This window comes from Ixodes scapularis, unplaced genomic scaffold, assembly GCF_016920785.2.
Source record: "Ixodes scapularis isolate PalLabHiFi unplaced genomic scaffold, ASM1692078v2 PGA_scaffold2__306_contigs__length_199485367, whole genome shotgun sequence".
Lineage (NCBI taxonomy): Eukaryota > Metazoa > Arthropoda > Arachnida > Ixodida > Ixodidae > Ixodes > Ixodes scapularis.
The window spans coordinates 157,888,084-157,907,532 of NW_024609857.1; the positions used below are offsets into that span (position 1 = coordinate 157,888,084).

The window sequence follows — 19,449 nt, forward strand, 5'->3', positions numbered from 1 at the left end:
TCTATTGGATGATTACGTGCAAGCTATGGCGTCACATCCAATCAGCAGCCGAGATCACTCTCGCTCACACCTTGACCAACACTGGACTCCAAGCGTGACTAAGCACCTCGAGTGCGGCAAACAAACAAGTCAATTTTTAGCTCTTGACCAACATGCAGCTTGACGAGAAGCCGCTCCACTTTGTGCTTCTGATGCACGTGTTAGAAAGCAGAAAGCACGGATGATACCTTAGTCCACTGACCGGGGCACTGCAGAAGCATTGGGTGGCAGAAAGCGGGACTCCGTGTTCTTAAGTGTGACACCGCAATGGTGCGCAAAACAATTGTCCAAAAGCAAGCAAACCTTGGGCTTGCTTGTCGTCAGATCATTGTCCCAGTCGTGCAACCACTTCTTGAACAGAACTCGTTGCTTTGCCGTCAGAAGGGTATGTCACAGCTACGGAGGTGCACCCTTGCAAACACAAGGGCAACTTGAAATTCCCAATTACTAGCTACTTCAGTTCGGAGGAACCATCCATGATGATTGTCAGGAGGATTGTGATATGGGCCCCGTTGAGTACTCCGCCACGACATGTTACATGGCAAACCGCCAAGATCCAGCTTAGCAGCAGCTGCCAAAAGAGGGGCGTCTTATCCGCGTGTTGTAGATGTCACACAGTTTGTATCTTTACATCAAGATTGATGGCCCGCTGTCGGTTATCTGCTTCTTGACATCCTCTGGGTCCACAGCATGGCTATCCCAGGTGACTACTTTGCCAGTGATTCAGTACTGAACGTTGAATCATTGGAGCCATTCAGATCCCTCGGTGAAGCCTTCAGCCACGAAGATGGAGACAAAATCTCTAACTTTTTTTTTTTGCAATATGGGACCAGAGGCAGGCAGTGAGTAAGAGCAAATGACCATTGGTAGACAACCTCCTTTACGTTGTCGTAGGCCAAAGTCCGGCGTTCGGTAGTTCATAGGCTAAGCGATAGCTTTACGGGTGACACCTTGCAGATAATTCGGAGTCGGCATTTGTAGTTGTCTGTTGTCACGGTGGAGATGAAAAAACCCTTCTTTTCTTCCCTCACGGCTCCAGGAGAGAGAAGTTGGGTGTTCCCATTGGCTGAGCTGCACAAAGAAGGAAGAAAGGAGAGCCCCGACGACCCACCAATAACGGCGTGAGAATGAGGAAGCATCAGCAGAATGTCTTCCTCTGTCGTCTGCTAACGACAATTTCAAATTGGGTGTTTTCAAACATTACTCCAGTTATATAAAATCCCACTTTGGTAGTATCTGGTGACTACGCGTAATGTTGGAGTGTTTTAGAAACTTCCACCGCATTTAATTTCAGTATAACATCTCTGCTTCTAGAACCAAACTCAATACGTAAAATATCTTCTGCCAAAACTTTTTTTCTTCCACCCACCTTCTCCGTAGAGCTTCACCTCCATTATTTGCATGCATTCCCCACTCCGCTCATCGCCGAATGTCAGCATTATCCCCTTCCTTCTTCGCTCAACAACACCGGGAAAACCTGCGGCCTCGCTTGCCGCATACTCTTTCAAATGGCGTAGCTGTGCCAAGGCCGCACTCCGTCCGAGGAGCGAGTGCGGAGGGAATGGCTGGCTTCCGCAGCTCGCCACTGGTGTTGCACCCACATGACCACCAACTAAAGGTTGCCTGTGCTGTGCGTACATGCGACGTGAGGATCTCGAGTTGCACAAACGTGCTACAGCTATCGCTTTAGCTTTTCTGCACATTGTGGGTGAAAAAGGCACCCCTTTTCAAGATAGTGCTCACTACTTAGCATACTTCTGCGTGTCTTAAAGGTGGCGGCAATGTCCAATTTTTTCTCACCACATTCAACACGGTGAATAATGTCCAGTTTGTCAAGAGCGGTGAGGCTTGCCGCTGCCTTACTGTCATCTCAAACCGTGCACAGCACCAGGTTGCAAAACAAAATGAAAGAGAACGACACAAATTGCAAAAATTCTAAACAAGTGTCATTGATGCTGAGGTTCAGTCAGCACTGTGTGCGCACCCAGGCTCTGTTCCGTGACAACCGGTAAGAACAAAGTTGAATAGCTCATAAGCGTCACTGTCATGAAATTTGAAATGTAATAGGACAGCACGGTGCTGGGGCATGCCTAAGTGGAGAAATGGGCAGCTTTGAGTCCTTCTTTCTCTTTTGTTCATGCGGGGCGAGGATATGATCGAACGATGAACTAGCTCCCAAGCTCTTGCTCCATCTGCGTAGCAAGAGAGCCCAACGTTGCAAGTGCTGGTAGCCCGGTCGTTTGGTGGATGTTGCGGGCACTAAGAGTTTGATATATCCATTGCATAGTTCATTATGTTAGATATATTTTGCTTGAATATTAAAATCTGTTTGTGTGTTCAGTATAAGGGTTAATTCGCTGTACCAGATTTCGTTTCAGTAGGTTTTGATCCTAGTGTAATGGGCAAACTACAAACATGAACATGTATTTGTCAAACTCACTCAAGTCCCAGTACACTGAAGCGAGCACACAGGAGGTCACTCACACCAGCGGGCGTTGCTTCAGGAGAGAGCGACGCCTGCCGCTCCTGGGTGCTGGGGATCTGGACGCAGGGGAAGCCGGGGTTGAACACAGCAGGCGGCATGGACCAGGACATAGGGTCTCCAGGACAGCTCTTCGCATCTTTCTTGACCAACAGGGCCAGGTCGACAATCTAGGAGGCCACGAAGAAAAACATTCGGCTTAACTGAAGTGGAGCAATGTTGGCTTATAGAAACAGTTACTTAAGAGGGAACACTGGTCTTAAAGCTTTATTTCTTATTTTCTGACCAAACCCATTGAAACTGCATGCACAAGCTTGTTCAGCTTTTTGTGCTGATTTCATATATCGGGTCGTTTTCTCAGTCAGTAGGATTGCCCTCGAGGTAATTAAAACTTGCCTGCCTTTGTTTGGAGGAACGATAGGGAAAAAACTGCTGAAGAAAATATCCTTCTGAACACATGGTTAGATACTACAAGGTGTAGAGCATACAATGTTGGAAGCACTTTTAAGATAAACACACTATTAATGCTTTTAACACACATTGAAGTTCAGTGCTCAATGCATTGCTAACAAATAATAAAACAAAAGATCAAGTAGAAAATTTTCTAGGCATATATTAAAAAATCTGCTTTCAACATTGTATGCTTCACTTATTTAGCTACACATATTAGGAAAGGTTATATTTCTATCTGCTCTAGATGCTGAGATATCCCTCCTGCAAATCTTCAACGAGTCCAAAAATTGTGCGCTTTGAAAACAATATTTTAGAGTCAACTTCAGTGCACATTCAGCCCGCATAAACATTATTAATTGATTTATAGCCCAAATACAGTTTTAGGACGTTTTTGGCTCCAAAGACCCATGTCCCCCCTTAAAGAATGGAGCCAAGCCTGTCATCTGTAGCAGCGATCTGACGGATAAGCTCCCATTGGCTGGCGCACGTCATAGTTTCAAGAAACAAGGCTTCCTCTGGCTGCCGCTCGGCATATTAGTTCAAACGAATGCCACAAGAGAAGAGAGATTGATTGGTTGCAGAGCCAACAGAGCCCGCACGGGCAGACTCTGGAGCGGCTGCACGGCCGAGCTCAGCACGGCGCAGCCATTTCACAAGAGCGCGTGCTCGGCTGTCAGGAGGCGCAAGCGGATCGCAATTTAAAGCGTCTCAGGCGGCAAGAGGACGAGGCCCTTTGACAATGCGAGGCGGAAGCAATACATTGCAGGCGGCATGCTTTCGCATTCACAACTCATAACAAGTGCTTATGTGTCATCGGACTTCTTAGAAAAGAAGGGAGCGATCAAGCGAGGAATGCGACGTCACAATCCTCTTCGAACAGTTGAGAATAAAGGGAATCGGCCTCGCTTCTCTCCTCCTCACCTCGGTTCACTTGCTAAAGGGGACAAAGCGAAGAGGAGAAGGAATGAGAATCATGACATGACATGTCTTGTCGGACTTATCAGACGTGTTAAATCACGCACTTCTCCAAAAACACGGCCATTTGTTACAGATACCACTGTAAGAGTGATGGTTTTGGGTTTTGCAGTGTCCCGCCTATAGCTCCAGCCTTGTTTTGCGAGCTCCAAATTTCAGTTAAATTTAAAGGAACTACTAAAATGACAAATTTATCGAGAAGTCAGAATCTTATACAGCTATTTGAAAACTAAGGGCATGCAGTCGAACCCGGATATATTGAATTCAAAGGGGATCGTAAAATAGTATGATATGTCAATACTTTGATATACAAAAATATGTTAAATTAAGCTAGAGTTGAAATTTCCTGGCATCTCTGCTAACACCAAAGGTCGCGACAAACGGGAGCATACCAAATAGAGCACCCAAGAGTAGCTAAATACAGTAGAGCGTAGTTGGCAGAGACCACAAACACTGCCACGCTTACACGCGCACCTGGCCGGGACCTCTACAGAGCCATAAACAGCAAAACATGAAATTAATAAAAAAAAACAATGGAAAAGCGAGACGCATAAAAAAAAGCTCTTCATCCATAGCAAAAAGTTAATCATGCAACAAAAAAGAAAGCTTACTAAATTCAAGCAACAAAAGAAGAAAGAAAAAGAAAAAGGAAAAAACGGGCAAAGCAATAACGGCAAAAAAAAAGGTAAACAAAGATTAGGCGTTGGAGGCGCGATTGCAGAACCATTGTTGTCAACACACTCAACTTGTCAGACTTCTTTTTTTTTTTTTTTTTGCTCATTTTATTTTGGGTTTAGGGTGTCGCACAGCATCAGCAGTGTTCGGGAAAAGGGCGCAGGCTACCGTTCCAACAGCGGGCACTCCCTGCTCTCCTTTCGCGCACATGTCCCCTTCCCCTTGCTTTTGCCATCCCCCACTTTTTTTTTTCTTTTTTTACCGCGTGTATGCTGGCTTGGTGGTCTGCCGGCCCCACAATGCAAGTGATGCGCTCGCCACCGGCGCAATCGAATTGCGGGAAAAGCAATTGGCGGGCTTCATTCGCTACATCGAGTGTCCCCGCCATGGGAGTTCAATACAAAAAGACAATGCTCCTATACTATTGCAAGTGATTTTCAAGGAGGTGTGTGGACTGTTTGATATAAACAATAATTTGAAATACCCAAGTGTGACACTGTATTTGAAATCACCAGTGAGGAATACATCAGTAACCTCCAACACAATAAATAAATTAACAAAATAAAAATTAAACAAAATTTAAGGATCATCAAGCGCAAAAAATTACACAAGTGATTGTAATTTTGGCTTTTATAGGATGCTTAGGGTACACAGATTGAGCTCATGCCATAGAAAGACGATCTCAAAATCCGCCGTCGTGCTTCTGAGTCACCAAGGCTGGGGAAATTGAAGAAGAGAGCCAGGCCTGTCTGCGCTAAGGCACTTCAGTCTTCACAGAACTTATTGCAACATGAGAGGAAAACAAGCTTTTCCCACGTACAGATCCTCTACTGTGTATGATTGGTAGAGTCGAATCGTACACAGATGCAGATTACCCACGGATCATCTGCGGATTACCCGCAGATCCTCTGCAGATATTCACATTAAACTGGCGGAAGACGGATAAAAAAAAGGATCAGATTTGGCGGACTGCAGATTGGACGTGGATGCCAGGGGCTGCGGACGCAGATCGGATACGGATATCCGCAGGTCTGGATCGACACTTTTGCCGAGGTGGTCCATAAGTGTGTGTGTTTGCAGAGCGTAGAGTGAATAAGTGAGTGATAGAAAGAAGTGCACCATCGAACATTTTGCAAAAGCAAATTACTCTCTTAGAAAAAAGGTGCCAATCGTGGAGAAAATTGTTCCACATGCCAAGAAAGACTATTCTCACAAAAGACCACTTTAGAGCGTTTTTTCTCGCCAAAAATGCTGTCTCTAGAAGAAGTAAAAAATGTATGGGCATCAGTCATCCCAGGAAAGCGTGTTCTTTTCTGGCAGAGAAGAAACGAAAAATGTTGTTCAGGCAAAAAAACACCCAAAATGTGCATTCAACAAAAAAGTAGAAGCCTGACTGACAAGTAACACTTGGCGTGTCTGTTTTAATTTTTCGACAGTTGGCAAGTTGCTGCTTGGTATGTGGTTTGGAGCATGCAGTTTCGGGTTTGTGTTAAAACAATACACACTAGGAGTTGCTGCCATTAATGAATATTGTGATATTTTCCCAGATAATCAAGTTTTACCACATGTATTTGAGTAGTTCGCTACGGTGAATAAGTGCCTTTCTTCTTCCACTTTTTTGTTGTTCGACGTAAATAAAATGACACGAGGTTATTAGTCTCTCGTTTATTTATTAGAATGGTTAGAAAATGTGCAACACATACAAAACAAAATAAAGAAAAAATTATACATTTTTTTTTTTTAGAGCATTTTCTGGCCAGAGTGCTACATGTAGACTTCCAGCATGCTCTTATAACTGCAATAGTCTTTCGAGCGACATGAAGTGTCTCTGGAAGAATGATCGCTTGTAATATAGATACGATAAAACAGAATATGATATATTGACTTTTACCGTCGACCGACTCGAAGGGTTCTTCGTACAAAGATAATTGCGAGTAAATTACAAAGTAGCCAGATGCTTCTTTTTTTTTTCTTTCACGCTCGATTCCATGATAATGGCACGAATGGGAAGATTGCAGGTCGGACGGGGTTCCGAATTTTGTGGATGCGGTTTGGACGCTGATGCAAAGTATGCAAATGCGGACCGGATGCAGATGCAATAATTTTGAGAACAATGCGGATGCGATTTGGGTGCAGACATGGTTGTCTGGAGGGCGGTGAAAGGGAGGGCAACTTTTGGGCTTCTGGGGATGTCGACAACGAGACGTATCGGTGGTGTACTGTTAGGCCGCAATCAAACTGCCAATGCATCATTCAAAAGACAGGCTGCAGACACTGTCTGAGGCATGTTTATTCCTTTATGATGGTCCTGTCAAATTTATCATAAAAAGTGTTACAGACATGTGCAACACATATGTACAGAACAAACATGTTTTGAATATGCTCAACACGTGTCCGCAGATGCAGTCATCCCTCGTTATAACGAAGTCAACGGGATGGCAGAAAAAAATTCGAAACAAGCGGCAATTCGATGAAAGCGATAGAGCCAAAGAAACAGTGCTTAGCAGCCCCGAAGGTAGACGGGAACACTGTGTAACACCCTGAGCATATATTTCATCGAACGAATATTGGTTATGAAGAACTCACGGCAGCTTTACAAAGTAAAAAAATAATTAGGTGGAGTTTGCTGGTAATTTAATCCAGGCATTAGTTCTCCTCGAACTGCTCCAGGCGTCGCAAGAAAGAACGCAGTCACCGCCGCTAAACTCCACTTTGTTTCGAAGCAACCGTAGGATGTTTCGCATCTCCGCAGCCGTCGGCGTTTCCCGAGGTGCCTCTCCAACGTCGCTTTGTGTTTACCCTGGCCACACGCAAGGTCTACGATCGCAGCATCCGTGGCAGGAGCAACAACGGGAACGTCCGCATCGACAAGCACGAACGAATCAAAGTTATCCTCGGTGGCTTTGCCGAAATGTTTGCACACACTCCTATAGAGATCGTCGCAGCTCTGGGAATTGTGCGGCAGCTCGGCAAGTGTGCTGGCAAGAGAAAATCTGACAATCGCAAAGCAGTTGGCAATCTTTCATTTTTGGGTCGTGGGCGCACACTCTCTTGCATGAGAAACTTCTTGTTGTGCAAAATGGTGGACACTGTCGAACAGCCAATGCTGGAATGTGGGATTCATTGGCGATTTCAGATTTGGGCCAGCCACTTTTCTCAACCTCGCCGATCTAAGTGACTTTCGGTAAACACTCCCCATCCCCCATAAAACACATGCGTGCATGTACTATGCAGCAGGCACATGCATCGGGGGCTCCTGAAGGGATGATCTTCTCTGGGCTCCAGTGCTCCCTTAACCTGATTCCGACAGGAGTCGAGCAGCGTCGGCTGTGGGCACCGTGAGTAGCGTCAGAACATGCATGCTGCTATCGCAGCGCCGCCGCTCCCTGCAATGACCGCTTCCTGCCCGCGTCCTCGTATCAACATCAGAAGCGACCCTCTGCACACCCTGCCCTCCCGTTCACTCCGTTTGCTTGTTTGCCGTTTCCCCAGTTTGCCAATAGCCTCGGTGGAGGAGGAGGAGAGAATGCAAAGGTCTCTATTTACCCGTGTAAAATTTAGTGCTTTCGGAACTGCACACACTCCGTAATAAGCATGGTCGGCCACCGATACATTAGAATAATCTGGTTAACAAGATGTGCATATCACTCGGGAACACGTTGAACTTAGATAAAAGCGATAATTCCAAAAAAGTGATTTCTTTAGAACGTCAGATTACTGTACTTCTGCCATCGTGTCTGCAGCGAATACCGTGTTTCTTGTACGATATATGAAAAGTGTGACTGCGGCTTCATTGTTCCTGCTCGTGACGGCATCACTAAGATTATCCAATGTGAACCACAAGCTCAATGATATGCGTAACAAGCACGGCGGAAGCTCGAAGCCATCGGGTTCATAAATCCAACACAGTGAAATCTGACAGTCTGACAATACTCATTTCTGTCGATACGACCAAAGGACTCCGATCCTACTAAAACATTATAATGCCCATCTGGCTGATTGTGGTTGCCCTCGTCTAAAAAAAAACGTTCAGCCTTTCCACTCTCGTGAAGAAGAAAGACCAGCGGAGCTGTACTCGATACACTGTGTACTTCTTCTTCGTCGTCGTCTGTTTTTCGCGCTGTTTCCTACTATGAATTCCCACCAACGCGCCCAAGTATCCATTCTTCTATTTTAGCTGGAAAGGTTGCTGCCATCTACGAGCGACGGCGGAACCATACTGGTTGTGTGCTTGCTGCCATCGCTTAAAGATGGCGGTAGCTGTCCAGGCAAATTTGTGTCGACATACCGGACACGATCCTGGGGAACCTAGCCCTTAACAACTCTGCTGTAAAAATATTGCATGCTTCACCCCCGACCCGCAAAAGAATAGGGTTTTCCCTCCCAACCCCTTTGAAGAAAGTTTTGCAGATGGCCATTGGTGCAGAGAAGAACTACAGATACGAATTGGATGCAAATGCGCAAACTGTTATCTGTGCAGAGCTTTGACGATTGCTGGTTTCCTCCTTTCCACTCACCTCCTTTCCTGCATTTGCTCTGCTAAAGTGGAAAGAGTAGAGGGCATTGTGGAGCAGCTTATTCTGCTATTGCAGTGACCTTCCTTCAAACCACCTTTGTTTTTTGTTTTTTTTTCCTTTTTGTTTTTCTCACTTTTAGGTCTACAAGCCAACCAGGCTTCCCCCTTGCAGAGGAGGTTATATATATGACGGATTCATATTATAAAGTCCCGGACCTTTTCTACCAAAAGTGTGGTTTTCAGTTCATCAACAAAATCCAGCAGTTAATTTTTGACAAGCGTATATGAGACACATGGGTTTGGCAGAGTACTTCTATACAACCCATGCATCATATATGTATTTCGCCGCTGAGATATAAAAAAACAGTTTTCAAATCTATCTCGATATAAAAACACAGATACTACTCGAAAGTATCTCTCAGATATATTACTACTGCGATATATCTGTATTACAATACTGCACAGCCTTGATCTAAAGAAAGGGGAACTTGTCAAGACGCATCAAGGGGTGTCAAGGGGCGAGTCCAAAGAGTGTTTAAGGTCTTTCCATTGTTGCCGTTTCTTGCTTTCCATCTTTCAACCTAAAATTTCTTTATGCTATTGAAAGCACTACAACAATTTTTAAGTCGTTAAAGTTCCAGTAAATGCGAAGCCATTTTGCCCAACATTATGTAACATCACAGAGAAACTTGATTAGAAGGAAACAGGTATAAGTGAAGTGAAAAGATACAAAAACTAAACCAAGGAGACGCACCTACCTGAGCAACAGTCTCATAAGCCAAGTAATTGAAAACCTCAAGTACACTGCTGGTCGGCTTGATGTCCAAGTCTACGTCTTTCAGCAGCCAGTCTCGAAATCTTGCCGATTTCTGTTTTGCACCTTGAAATAAAACAAAACACATTGTTTAATTTTTAACACTTGTACTCCAGCATATCTTTAAGTGCAATGAAACTGCTTCATGAAATACAACATGCCAATCTAGATCAGTTACTAATTTTTTTTTTTTCACGTAACATATCTCTTATATATGCAGGTGATGGCCGCATAGTCAGTCTGCAAGCTTCTAATGACAAATTTAGTGTAATAAAGCTATACTTGAAACAAGGCTAGTTTGAGCAATGTTCACTGAAAATACCGTATTTGCACGAATATAACGCGAGTTTTTTTTCGAAATTACGTGCTCCAAAACGCACCTCGCGTTATATTCGGAATCGAGTTCTGCCACGAGGCGCGCGAGTCTGGAGAAAGCCAGAGGAGAAAGTCATCCCTCCGGCTCAATGCAAAAGATCCAATGGAAAAAGAAGTGGGGGTGTGGAGGGGCATTTTCTAGCCATGGGGCCACGTGAAGGGGCGAATAAAAAACATAAAAAAGCATTTTTATCGCTTTTGTGTTTTTACAACGCGCGCACGCCGCGCGCCGCACGCGCGCGCGCCATGCGGGAATGCGGGCACCGGCCAATTCGAGCCAAGCCAAGCCAAGACCACCGACCGCGTTTACGCAATCGTGCAACACAAGGCATTTGTTTACGAACAGGGATCAGAACAAGAAGTGTGATCGTGTATCGGGTTCAGCAGTCTTTTTTCTGCCAGCGCATTGTTTAGTTTCTGCTCCAGAGTGGTCTGGTGTTTGTGTGTTAGTGCTTCTGCTTCCGCGCCTTGTTTGGATTGTGGGCTGCCGAGGAGCACCCATGGAAGAAAAAAGAACTACCAGGCAAGCAGGCGCCGTGCTGCTGCACACCTGCGTAGTCGCCAAGTGGATTGTAAACGGAAGGACCTGAGCTGTGAGGATGAGTGCAGTCAAAACATAAACTGATATTTCTTCTATTTCCATTGACTTTTCACTTCTGCTATGCCCCCGAGTGCGAGAAATTGACGCGGCATCGGTTCGCGTTATAATAGCAATAATATTTTTTTTTCTTTTTGGGCGCATCAAAACCTGCCCTCGCGTTATATTCGTGGTCGCGTTATATTCGTGCAAATACGGTAAGTCATAGCAGTTTCTGAAAGAATGTGTTTCTGAATTTAAACATTATCCCTGCCTCCTCGTTCACTGGGCTCCTTTCATAAGTCTTGATGAGTAGCCTCCACAGCCTCTGTGGAAAAGCAGACACACAGGCTCTGTCCACATGCTCGGTCCATAAAAAAGGTTGACCTATTTTCGAGTATAAATAGGGTAATCTGTGGAAAGAAATTTGAATCATTTGTAGGACCACTATTACGGGACTAGGGTTAATGCTTATAGTATGTGGAAGTGGCCAGCTGAACAGAACAGAAACACTGTTCATTTAGCTGGTCACTTTCACAAGTTATGAACCAACTTGCTCAGCATTAGCCCGTAATAATGCCTTATGCCGGCGTCACTCTACCGAGATGTCAGTTTCATCTTTCAGCCATACATCTCAGACACTAATCAAATTTTTCTACCTGGCAAAAATTATCATTGTAGTTATTTTCCAGAACCATAGTGTCACAACAATAAATGCATTGGTTCAGTTTGGGCTAAGGTTCTGTGATTTTGGTTCTTGTTTTAGCTGAGCTCCAGGTCAATTTAAAATTGAACAGTCCTGTGCGAATCCACAGTACAGCCACAACAATAGCTACAATACCTTATCAGACCCTAATGTATCCCTAATGTAGAACTTTTGCTCAAGCTCGTGAGAACAAACTCTCTTGGCCTTCTTTTCACGAGCATGCACCTGATGACGATGGCGAGCTTCTTCCGCTTCTTCTGCCACAAATGGCACCTTATGTCAAGGAGTCCTCACCAATGTCCTCTCAAAAAGTTACAAACTCATTTATTTTATACACACTCTTTGAGGGACGCGGCATGAGACTCAGGGTGCGGGACATCATTGCAACTGCGTTGCTTAGTGAGCACTGTGCACAGGTGTCCTCAAAACATTAAATTATTAGGCGGCGTGTTGCAGCAGCGAGTGTAACTCCGTAGTAGTGCACCCATATTTTTTTTCAAGCCTTTCATGATATCGATGACAGCTGCTGTGCAATGCTGTACAATCCCCTACAATGCCCTACAATGGCCTCATTGCTTTACATCATTTCGAGGAGGTAAAAGAGTCCATGACAGCTATCGCTGTAAAAGTAAAGTATTGAAATGGTTACTTGCTCGCTCAAACGTGAATTGGGGCAAGCTGGTTTATAAAAAAAAAATTACCTGCTAGTAGTTCATTATAATTTTTGTTGGTTTTTGAATTGGCATGCATGCCTCATAAAAGATATATTAAAGAGGTAGTAGGCATCAGTTATCAGTTCCTGTTAATTGTAGCACATTATAATTCACCTAAAATACTCACAACCAGTTGGATCCTTTACTGACCAGTAATTTCATTCACGAAAAAACTGAGAGATAATATAGACAACAGAAATTTCAGTGGAAAAAGATGTGCAAAGTGATACACAGAAATAAAAACTTTTATGAAGCTATAAGCTTTAGCTTAGGCAACTCAGTGACTTGGCTTCATGACTGATTTGAGTCCATGATGTTTGCATAATAGGGCTGTATTATCCTTGTTGAAACTCCTAAATTTTTCTTTTTTTGTCCAATCTATTTAGAAATAAAAGAGCCATCCTGAAGCATATCTGAAGTTGCCCTTAGCTAATAAATTTCTGAAAGTATTGGAAAGCTGTTTCTGAACTAGGTTTGACTATGTGTTCTTTTTTATGTTACATTATTGCTGCCGTTGCAGTTCTACACATATGCACTACCGCTGAGTACTTCCAAAACTGCACAATCATTTTCTTCATATGACTTCTTGTTCAATAAATTGAGCCCTACTTCCATAATTTCCAAAAGAAGGTTAGTATTATTTAGTGTTGAGTGAATATTCAAATTTGCGAATAGGTGTTTTGAATAATATACTATTCGATATTCACTTCGAGATGAACTGCGATTTTCGTATTCTAAATGTTGATCACGGTGGGATAGCCCGATTGAGCGTACTTCTTACCCAGCACCAGTGCACTACGGAAAAGCAACATCCTCAAAGCTCGTCTCCATGGGTGTTACTTTTCCGCAGTGCACCGGTGCTTGGTAAGAAGCACGCTCGACGAGGCTAACCCATCACAATCGTCACATTAAGTGGTACAAACATTGCAATCGCGTGCTCACGAGGAAGGCACAATTTCAATGCGGTATGGTGTATGTGTGTGCCTGGTGTATTTAAGAAGAAACAGAAACTTTGTGAATGTTGATATCTACACTACAATAAAATTTTCAAAATTAAACTGCAGCTATTATGTAAGAGTACATTTAGGCAAAGATGTTCTGACAACCTGCATTCATCAATCATGATTGTCTTTTTTTTTTCCTTTTTTTTTTAATTCTAGATTTAATAAAAAATATTTCCATATAGCAACAAGATTTATAAATCTCCTCGATCAGTATAGCTGGGCGTGTCTAAAAGTTTAATTTTATGTCAAATGCCTCAGTTACTTGCTATCCCAATGTAGTTCTTGGACTTTGAGGCTACACAGTCTATAAATGTAATTAGATTAAAATTAACTTTGCTTAGAAATGGACAAGTGGGAGCCCTAGGGAACAACCCTCGCGAGTTTACCTGGGCTTTCATTTACATCAGGCCTACTGCACTAGCAAAATGCTTGAAAAAACTATTTGATTCGAAAGTATCTGACCAACATCACTATTCACTTCGGATTCACTCCAAACAAAAATATCCAGTATTTGCACATGACTAGTATTATTTATAAATATAAAAGAAGTGAGGCCATGTTGTTGTAATTACCACAGTATACTAAGGCTGATTCACACGCTCACATCTGGTTGCAGACGAGTGTGCCTCAACCGGTTTCTAAATTTCCCATCACTGCTTAAGATCCACTGCGCAATGGATTGTAAGCAGACACGGGAGGCTTAAAATCGGCTGTTTAAGCCTCTCCCGCCATAAACAGTCGCAAATATGTGAGCTGCAGCCTTTGTAATGTAATGCCAAAAACACCGCACTTACAAAAAGACGACCTCCTGGCATTGCTGTACTCAAAATATTGTGCCTGGTCCATGCACCGGGTCTGTGCTTCTGCCCTCTGCAAAGAGAACAAAGAGTAGAGAAGATAGCAAAATGAATCATATTACAACTTCTACCTCCAATGCAAGTGTTTAAAAAAAAAAAAAAAAAAAAGCTTTATTTATTTGGATGATAAATCTGGCATAAGAAAAAAGTGCTCTTTTTTTTTTGTTTGGCCTTACATTTTTCTTTTTCCTTTTAAAAGGAATCTGAGAATGGGGGATTGCAAAGATTCTGCGTGCATTTGTTCCCCTCTTTGTGTCTCTCAAACTAAAATTTTCCAATGCAAAATGGTTTACTTTGGCTTACTTTGTTTTCAAGCACTTTACATGATCCCTCACATGCATGTTTATTCTGAGAAGCCTCAACTTCATAAATGATTTCTAGTATCTTCCACCCGTGCTAATGCTCAAGCCCTTACCCACGTGTAGACAATGAGGGTCAGGTGATGGAAAGAGAGGTGGTTGATTGGTACGGCAAGTGTGCATATCTTCTACCCTAAAGTCAGCTTAGGGGTGAACGGAACATAATGGCAGTGTTCATATTAATTAATAAATAAACATGGTCGCTCTGTACAAAAATAAAATAATTGGTAGACATGGGCAGTTGTAGACAAGGCAAATGAAATCGCAGGAGGGTGCCACTTCATGCTTGCATGATGTCGATGGCGAGGGGAATTACTGCCGGCCGGATGCGAGATTAGGGCTATCAACATCCAGCTATTCTCGACAGTGCTGTGATCAGCTGTGCCACTAGTTAACAGCTAGATGCTGACAGTAACCTATCTCTCAACCAAGTAATGCTTGGAGGGAATCGTGCCGCTGGCATGACACTTCTGTCACTTCATCAGTTTTGTTCATGAATGTGTAGCAGTTCTAATCACCTACATTTTATAAAACATTTAACACAAAATTTAATATAAGATTGAATAAAAGTTTGTTTCATGGGTGGTCAAGCAACATTGCTGACAAGTGGACTACCAGAATTCCAGCAACAAAAAAAAGAGCTACCTAATTCAATTGGCCACCTGACATGACTGCAATGCCCTTTCTATTTTATCACAGAGTGGTGGGTAGCAAAACGTAAATGATCTATGCTGTGAAAGACCTATGAAAGACAATGCTCCAGATCTCGTGAACAGCATATGTGAAGAGTACTTGAGAATTAGCGGTCTGGAACATTATGAGTGCTGTGGGGCCGGGAGCATGCCCAGCATAATCACAGAGGCTGTGGAAATGGAAGAAATGCCAATGCAGTGGTTCTTAAAGCTCTCGAAAACTCACAGACAATTTGTAAGAATCAAAGAATGTGGTGCCATTTTCAAGGAAACCTTGTAAGGTTTTAGAGAGGCATAAAAATATGAGACAAACATAGTTTCACCACTTTTGTTTGAAGACAATCTGAGTTTCGTCTTAGTTTCAATCAGGTGGCAGGATTGTTTCGGCGCTATTTATAACACTTAAAATTATGATCCCACACCTCTACTTTTCTCAGTTAAAATTAGCATTTTTGACTAGTCCCTTTTCTTCCATCTTACCAATCCTGTTTGGTAGACTAAACTTATACACAACTGCAAGCATGGCATTCTGGACGGTGCCTCTTGTGTGTAAGCATGTGCAAAATGCATGTGAAGGTAACTTTGGTAGGCTTGTAATTAGCTATGTTTTCTATGCCATGACTAGAGAATGGTGGCAGTCAGATAACCTGCTTGCAATTGTGTACAAAGCCACACTTTTGAAGAACCAGGTTTGAAACTATGTATCGAAACTGACTTACAAGCTTCAGGTTTTGGCAAACTAAACTATGCACAGGTTATGATGAAATGCAATTAATGCAAAGGTGCAAGCGAGCTGGAAAAGAGTGACGATAATAATCCCTGGAGAAGGGGAACAAGGGGGACATAGGACAAACACAAATCTCTAAACACAACTAGGTGACTGGTGTGCAATCGAAAAAATCCGCCCTGGAAATGGAGAGGTGCCTGGTTCAATGCCAGGACCAGGCGGATTTTTTCTGTCACGCACCAGTTATTTAGCTGTGTTTAGAGATTTGAGTTTGACCTTTGTCCCCCTTCTTCCCCTTCTCCAGGGATTATTATCATAAGCCACAAAAAAAAAAGTTACTGTGTCTAAGATATTATTAAAAAAAGTGGCAGCCACAAGTTCTCAGCATGTTTTTTTTCATAAAGATATTGTTGAAGAAAGCCAAATATAGTAGCAGTTGCATTGCAAAACACATTAAACATATCCTTTCTCAAAGACAGTGATATTCTTCTAGAAAAGCATCTTTTTGATGATATATATATATATAAGCTGAGCAGCGCCCATACAAATGAAGGAAAGCGTTTGACAGAAAACAGGAAAGCCACACATATGGACAAGTGCTACAGATGAGTCTCAATTTACATGACTGTGAACGACTTATTTTTCGCGGGTTCAATATTTCGAGATTTAAGTCAAAGCTGAAGTTTTGGAATAATTTGCAAGTTCTAATTTTCGTGATGCGGTGGGATCTCAATATAAATTACAATGTTTTTACATTTTACCGTAATTGTTTGCGGGCCCTATTTTTCGCGAATTTGAGGCGATTCGCGAAATTCGTGAAAATTCAGTCCTCGCGAAAATTAAGTCGTTTACAGTATAGAATTTTACGTTCTCTATGTTATCTCCCATAGCAGACAGAGGTAGAGTATATGCAACCATGACAAGTTCACCAATTATGAAGTAATGTAACAACCCTTAGGAAGTAATTTAGCGCGGCTCCACAAACTTATGATCCACCATACGCAAGTCTTGTAGTACTATATGTGACTACTCACAAGGTATCTTTCGTGTTTCACTTCATCAAAGATGGAGTCTTGAAGGGCAGCAGCCAGCTCTCCCGTCTGGTCGATGGATGTGACAAAGTCGCGGCACAGCTTGGTCCGCTTTGGTCGCGGGGTACCACATGGCTTGGTATCTTCAGGTCCTGCAACCATTAGGAACAAAGACCAACTAATGAGCCATAACCTATATGGATGGAAACAGAGAGAGAGGAGGGGGTGAGAGCCTGCGGGAACGTCAGAATGCCGAGCTCTAGTTCGAATGATTAGTGGGCAGACGCAGAGGCCAGCTGCCTTTGTCTCTACTCGCCGAGTGCCTGAGTGTGCGACATTCACATGCTATGGCACTCGGTAGACATTGCATTTACCGGTACGTCTCCTTTCATAAACTACAATGAACAGTTCTCTGCACGCTTTCTGCAGACACACATGTGCAAACTTCGACCATAAGGCAGTCAACCAATTTCCTACGGCGAGTCGAACAAATCAAATCTCATTGTGTGGCTCACTAAAAGCTCTTTTGAGTTTCCTTTAAGTGGAGCAAAGCACGAAAGTGTGAACACATGACTCTCAAAGGTGTCTATAAAAGGACACTGAAACCCCCCAAAAAAAATTTTTATTTTTTGCCAGGTGATCTAATATGGTGTCAGAAAAGAGTACCCAATCAATATTTTGCTATAGGATCAAATATATTTTTAATGAAGTAAAAAAATGCAACTGCTCGAAACCAAGACTGGACTGGGGAGAAAGAAATGTAGAGGAGGAGAGAGCTGCCGGAAGTAGGGTGACCACCCGTTTCGCGACTCGCAGGACTGTCCCGCATTAAGGGCTCTTATCCCGCGTCCCGCAAGAAATTTCAAAATCTTCAAAATGTCCCGCATTTGTCACTGCCGTAAAATTCACTACACAACTCATGGCACTGACGAACAACGGGGCACGGGGAAGCGCAGAGGTCCCTAGTGAACGAGATGTGAATCGCGATGGTACAACATTTTTTACCGATGCATAAAGGCAAGCGACCGTCGTTCTTCCAGGAGAACTGACGCGCATGCGCCAATGTGCCTCCCATCCCTTGGAGGCAAAATATTGCAAAAAAACATTGCTCACCAAAAGTTCAAAATAAATTATTTTAATTATTTTCAAATCGTGCTGTGTCAATGCAAAAAGATTGCTGTAAAAAACTTTTTTTTTTATTGAAAACGACTAAACAAGGCAAGAAAACTGCACCTCAAAACGGTCACAAATAATAACATAAGGTTCGAAATTTGCGCAGGAAAATGTTGGAAAAAATAAGAATCTCTTCTTCTATCTTTTTGACGCATTGAGTTCTGCTGCTGTCGATTTTATGTTTTCAGCTTAGGTCCCTTTGGTTAGCAGATGTGGCATGAAAACTTAAAATATATCACAGAGAGTGGAAATTATTAGCTTAATTGCCGCAATACAATTTTCAGCTGTATAATATGTTTTCAGTCAAGGCAGGATATTAAATGCGTTAAGAGAGACACATTTTGTGGCGTGTGTTGATACATTTCCTCGAATTGTTACTTTTTTCCGTGATGTTTTTTTTTTCTTTTTTTAAACTGAGACTGGGGCAGAAGGCAGAAACAAATGTTTCCTCCTCCTGCTTCAGTCTCGGGTTGAAAGGCAACATGGTAAATTTCCCCCAGTCCGACTGCACACTAAGTGCTTTTTTGCAGTTGCCACAGTCGAAATATAATACTGTTCTTCTCTTACCCCCCCCCCCCCCCCCGGTCGTCAGCGCGTCCCGCATTTCGCTAGCGGAAAGGTGGTCACACTAGCCGGAAGTCACATAAGTACACCCGACCGTGCTTCTCTGGAAGCAAGCATTTCTTTGGAATCACCCAGTGTGTGTCCCAGAAGACACCTGCAGTGTTGGTATCCCCGCAATGTCCAGCACTTGAGCCCTATGAATTGTTGACCGGCGCTAACTGTATTGACACTACACCTCTTGAATTGACGAATTCTTTTCTCGACACCAGCCCAGCATTAAGAAGATCATCCAAGAGTCAGGAGGCCACCATTGCACTTTAAGCCAAAGCAATCCAGGGGTAAAGGTATGCTATGGATTGCAATGCTCGCCACTGCAAGCATAAACAAGAGACTATTATGTGCTGGCTTGCACCAATTCTTTCTGAGGCTGGGCCACCAGCAAGACACCACTTTGAGTCTAGTTTCCATTATTCATGATGTTTGGAAGAGATATCACAAATTTTTCTGAGAGTGCCAGCAAGCAATAATTGGCCACACTGCCTCTTACCTGTGTCCGGTGAAATGAAGGCAGTTGCCGTAGCAATGTCTTCTTCCCCGGAAACATTGGTCGCCAAAGTGCCCTGAAAGGACTTCACCTCCATGTAGTTGATCAGGCGGTGCAGCTTGGCCTGTTGAAGGAACAATAAAAATGGAGTTTATTTTTTAAGATGTCAAAGT

General features: G+C 43.2%; 1 protein-coding gene across 2 annotated transcripts in view; it reads right to left on the reverse strand.

Annotated features, from left to right (window-relative positions):
- Window positions 1-2,523: 2,523 nt before the first annotated feature.
- LOC120839259 (transcription initiation protein SPT3 homolog) overlaps window positions 2,524-19,449 on the reverse strand; it is a gene marked incomplete at its 3' end in the record, with an annotated part of 141,916 nt that continues 124,990 nt past the window's right edge. For both annotated transcript variants that reach the window (XM_042292083.1, XM_042292084.1), the window contains 5 exon segments: window positions 2,524-2,691; window positions 9,899-10,020; window positions 14,124-14,199; window positions 16,999-17,147; window positions 19,280-19,400. In XM_042292083.1, the coding sequence (XP_042148017.1) occupies window positions 2,524-2,691; window positions 9,899-10,020; window positions 14,124-14,199; window positions 16,999-17,147; window positions 19,280-19,400 (636 nt within the window).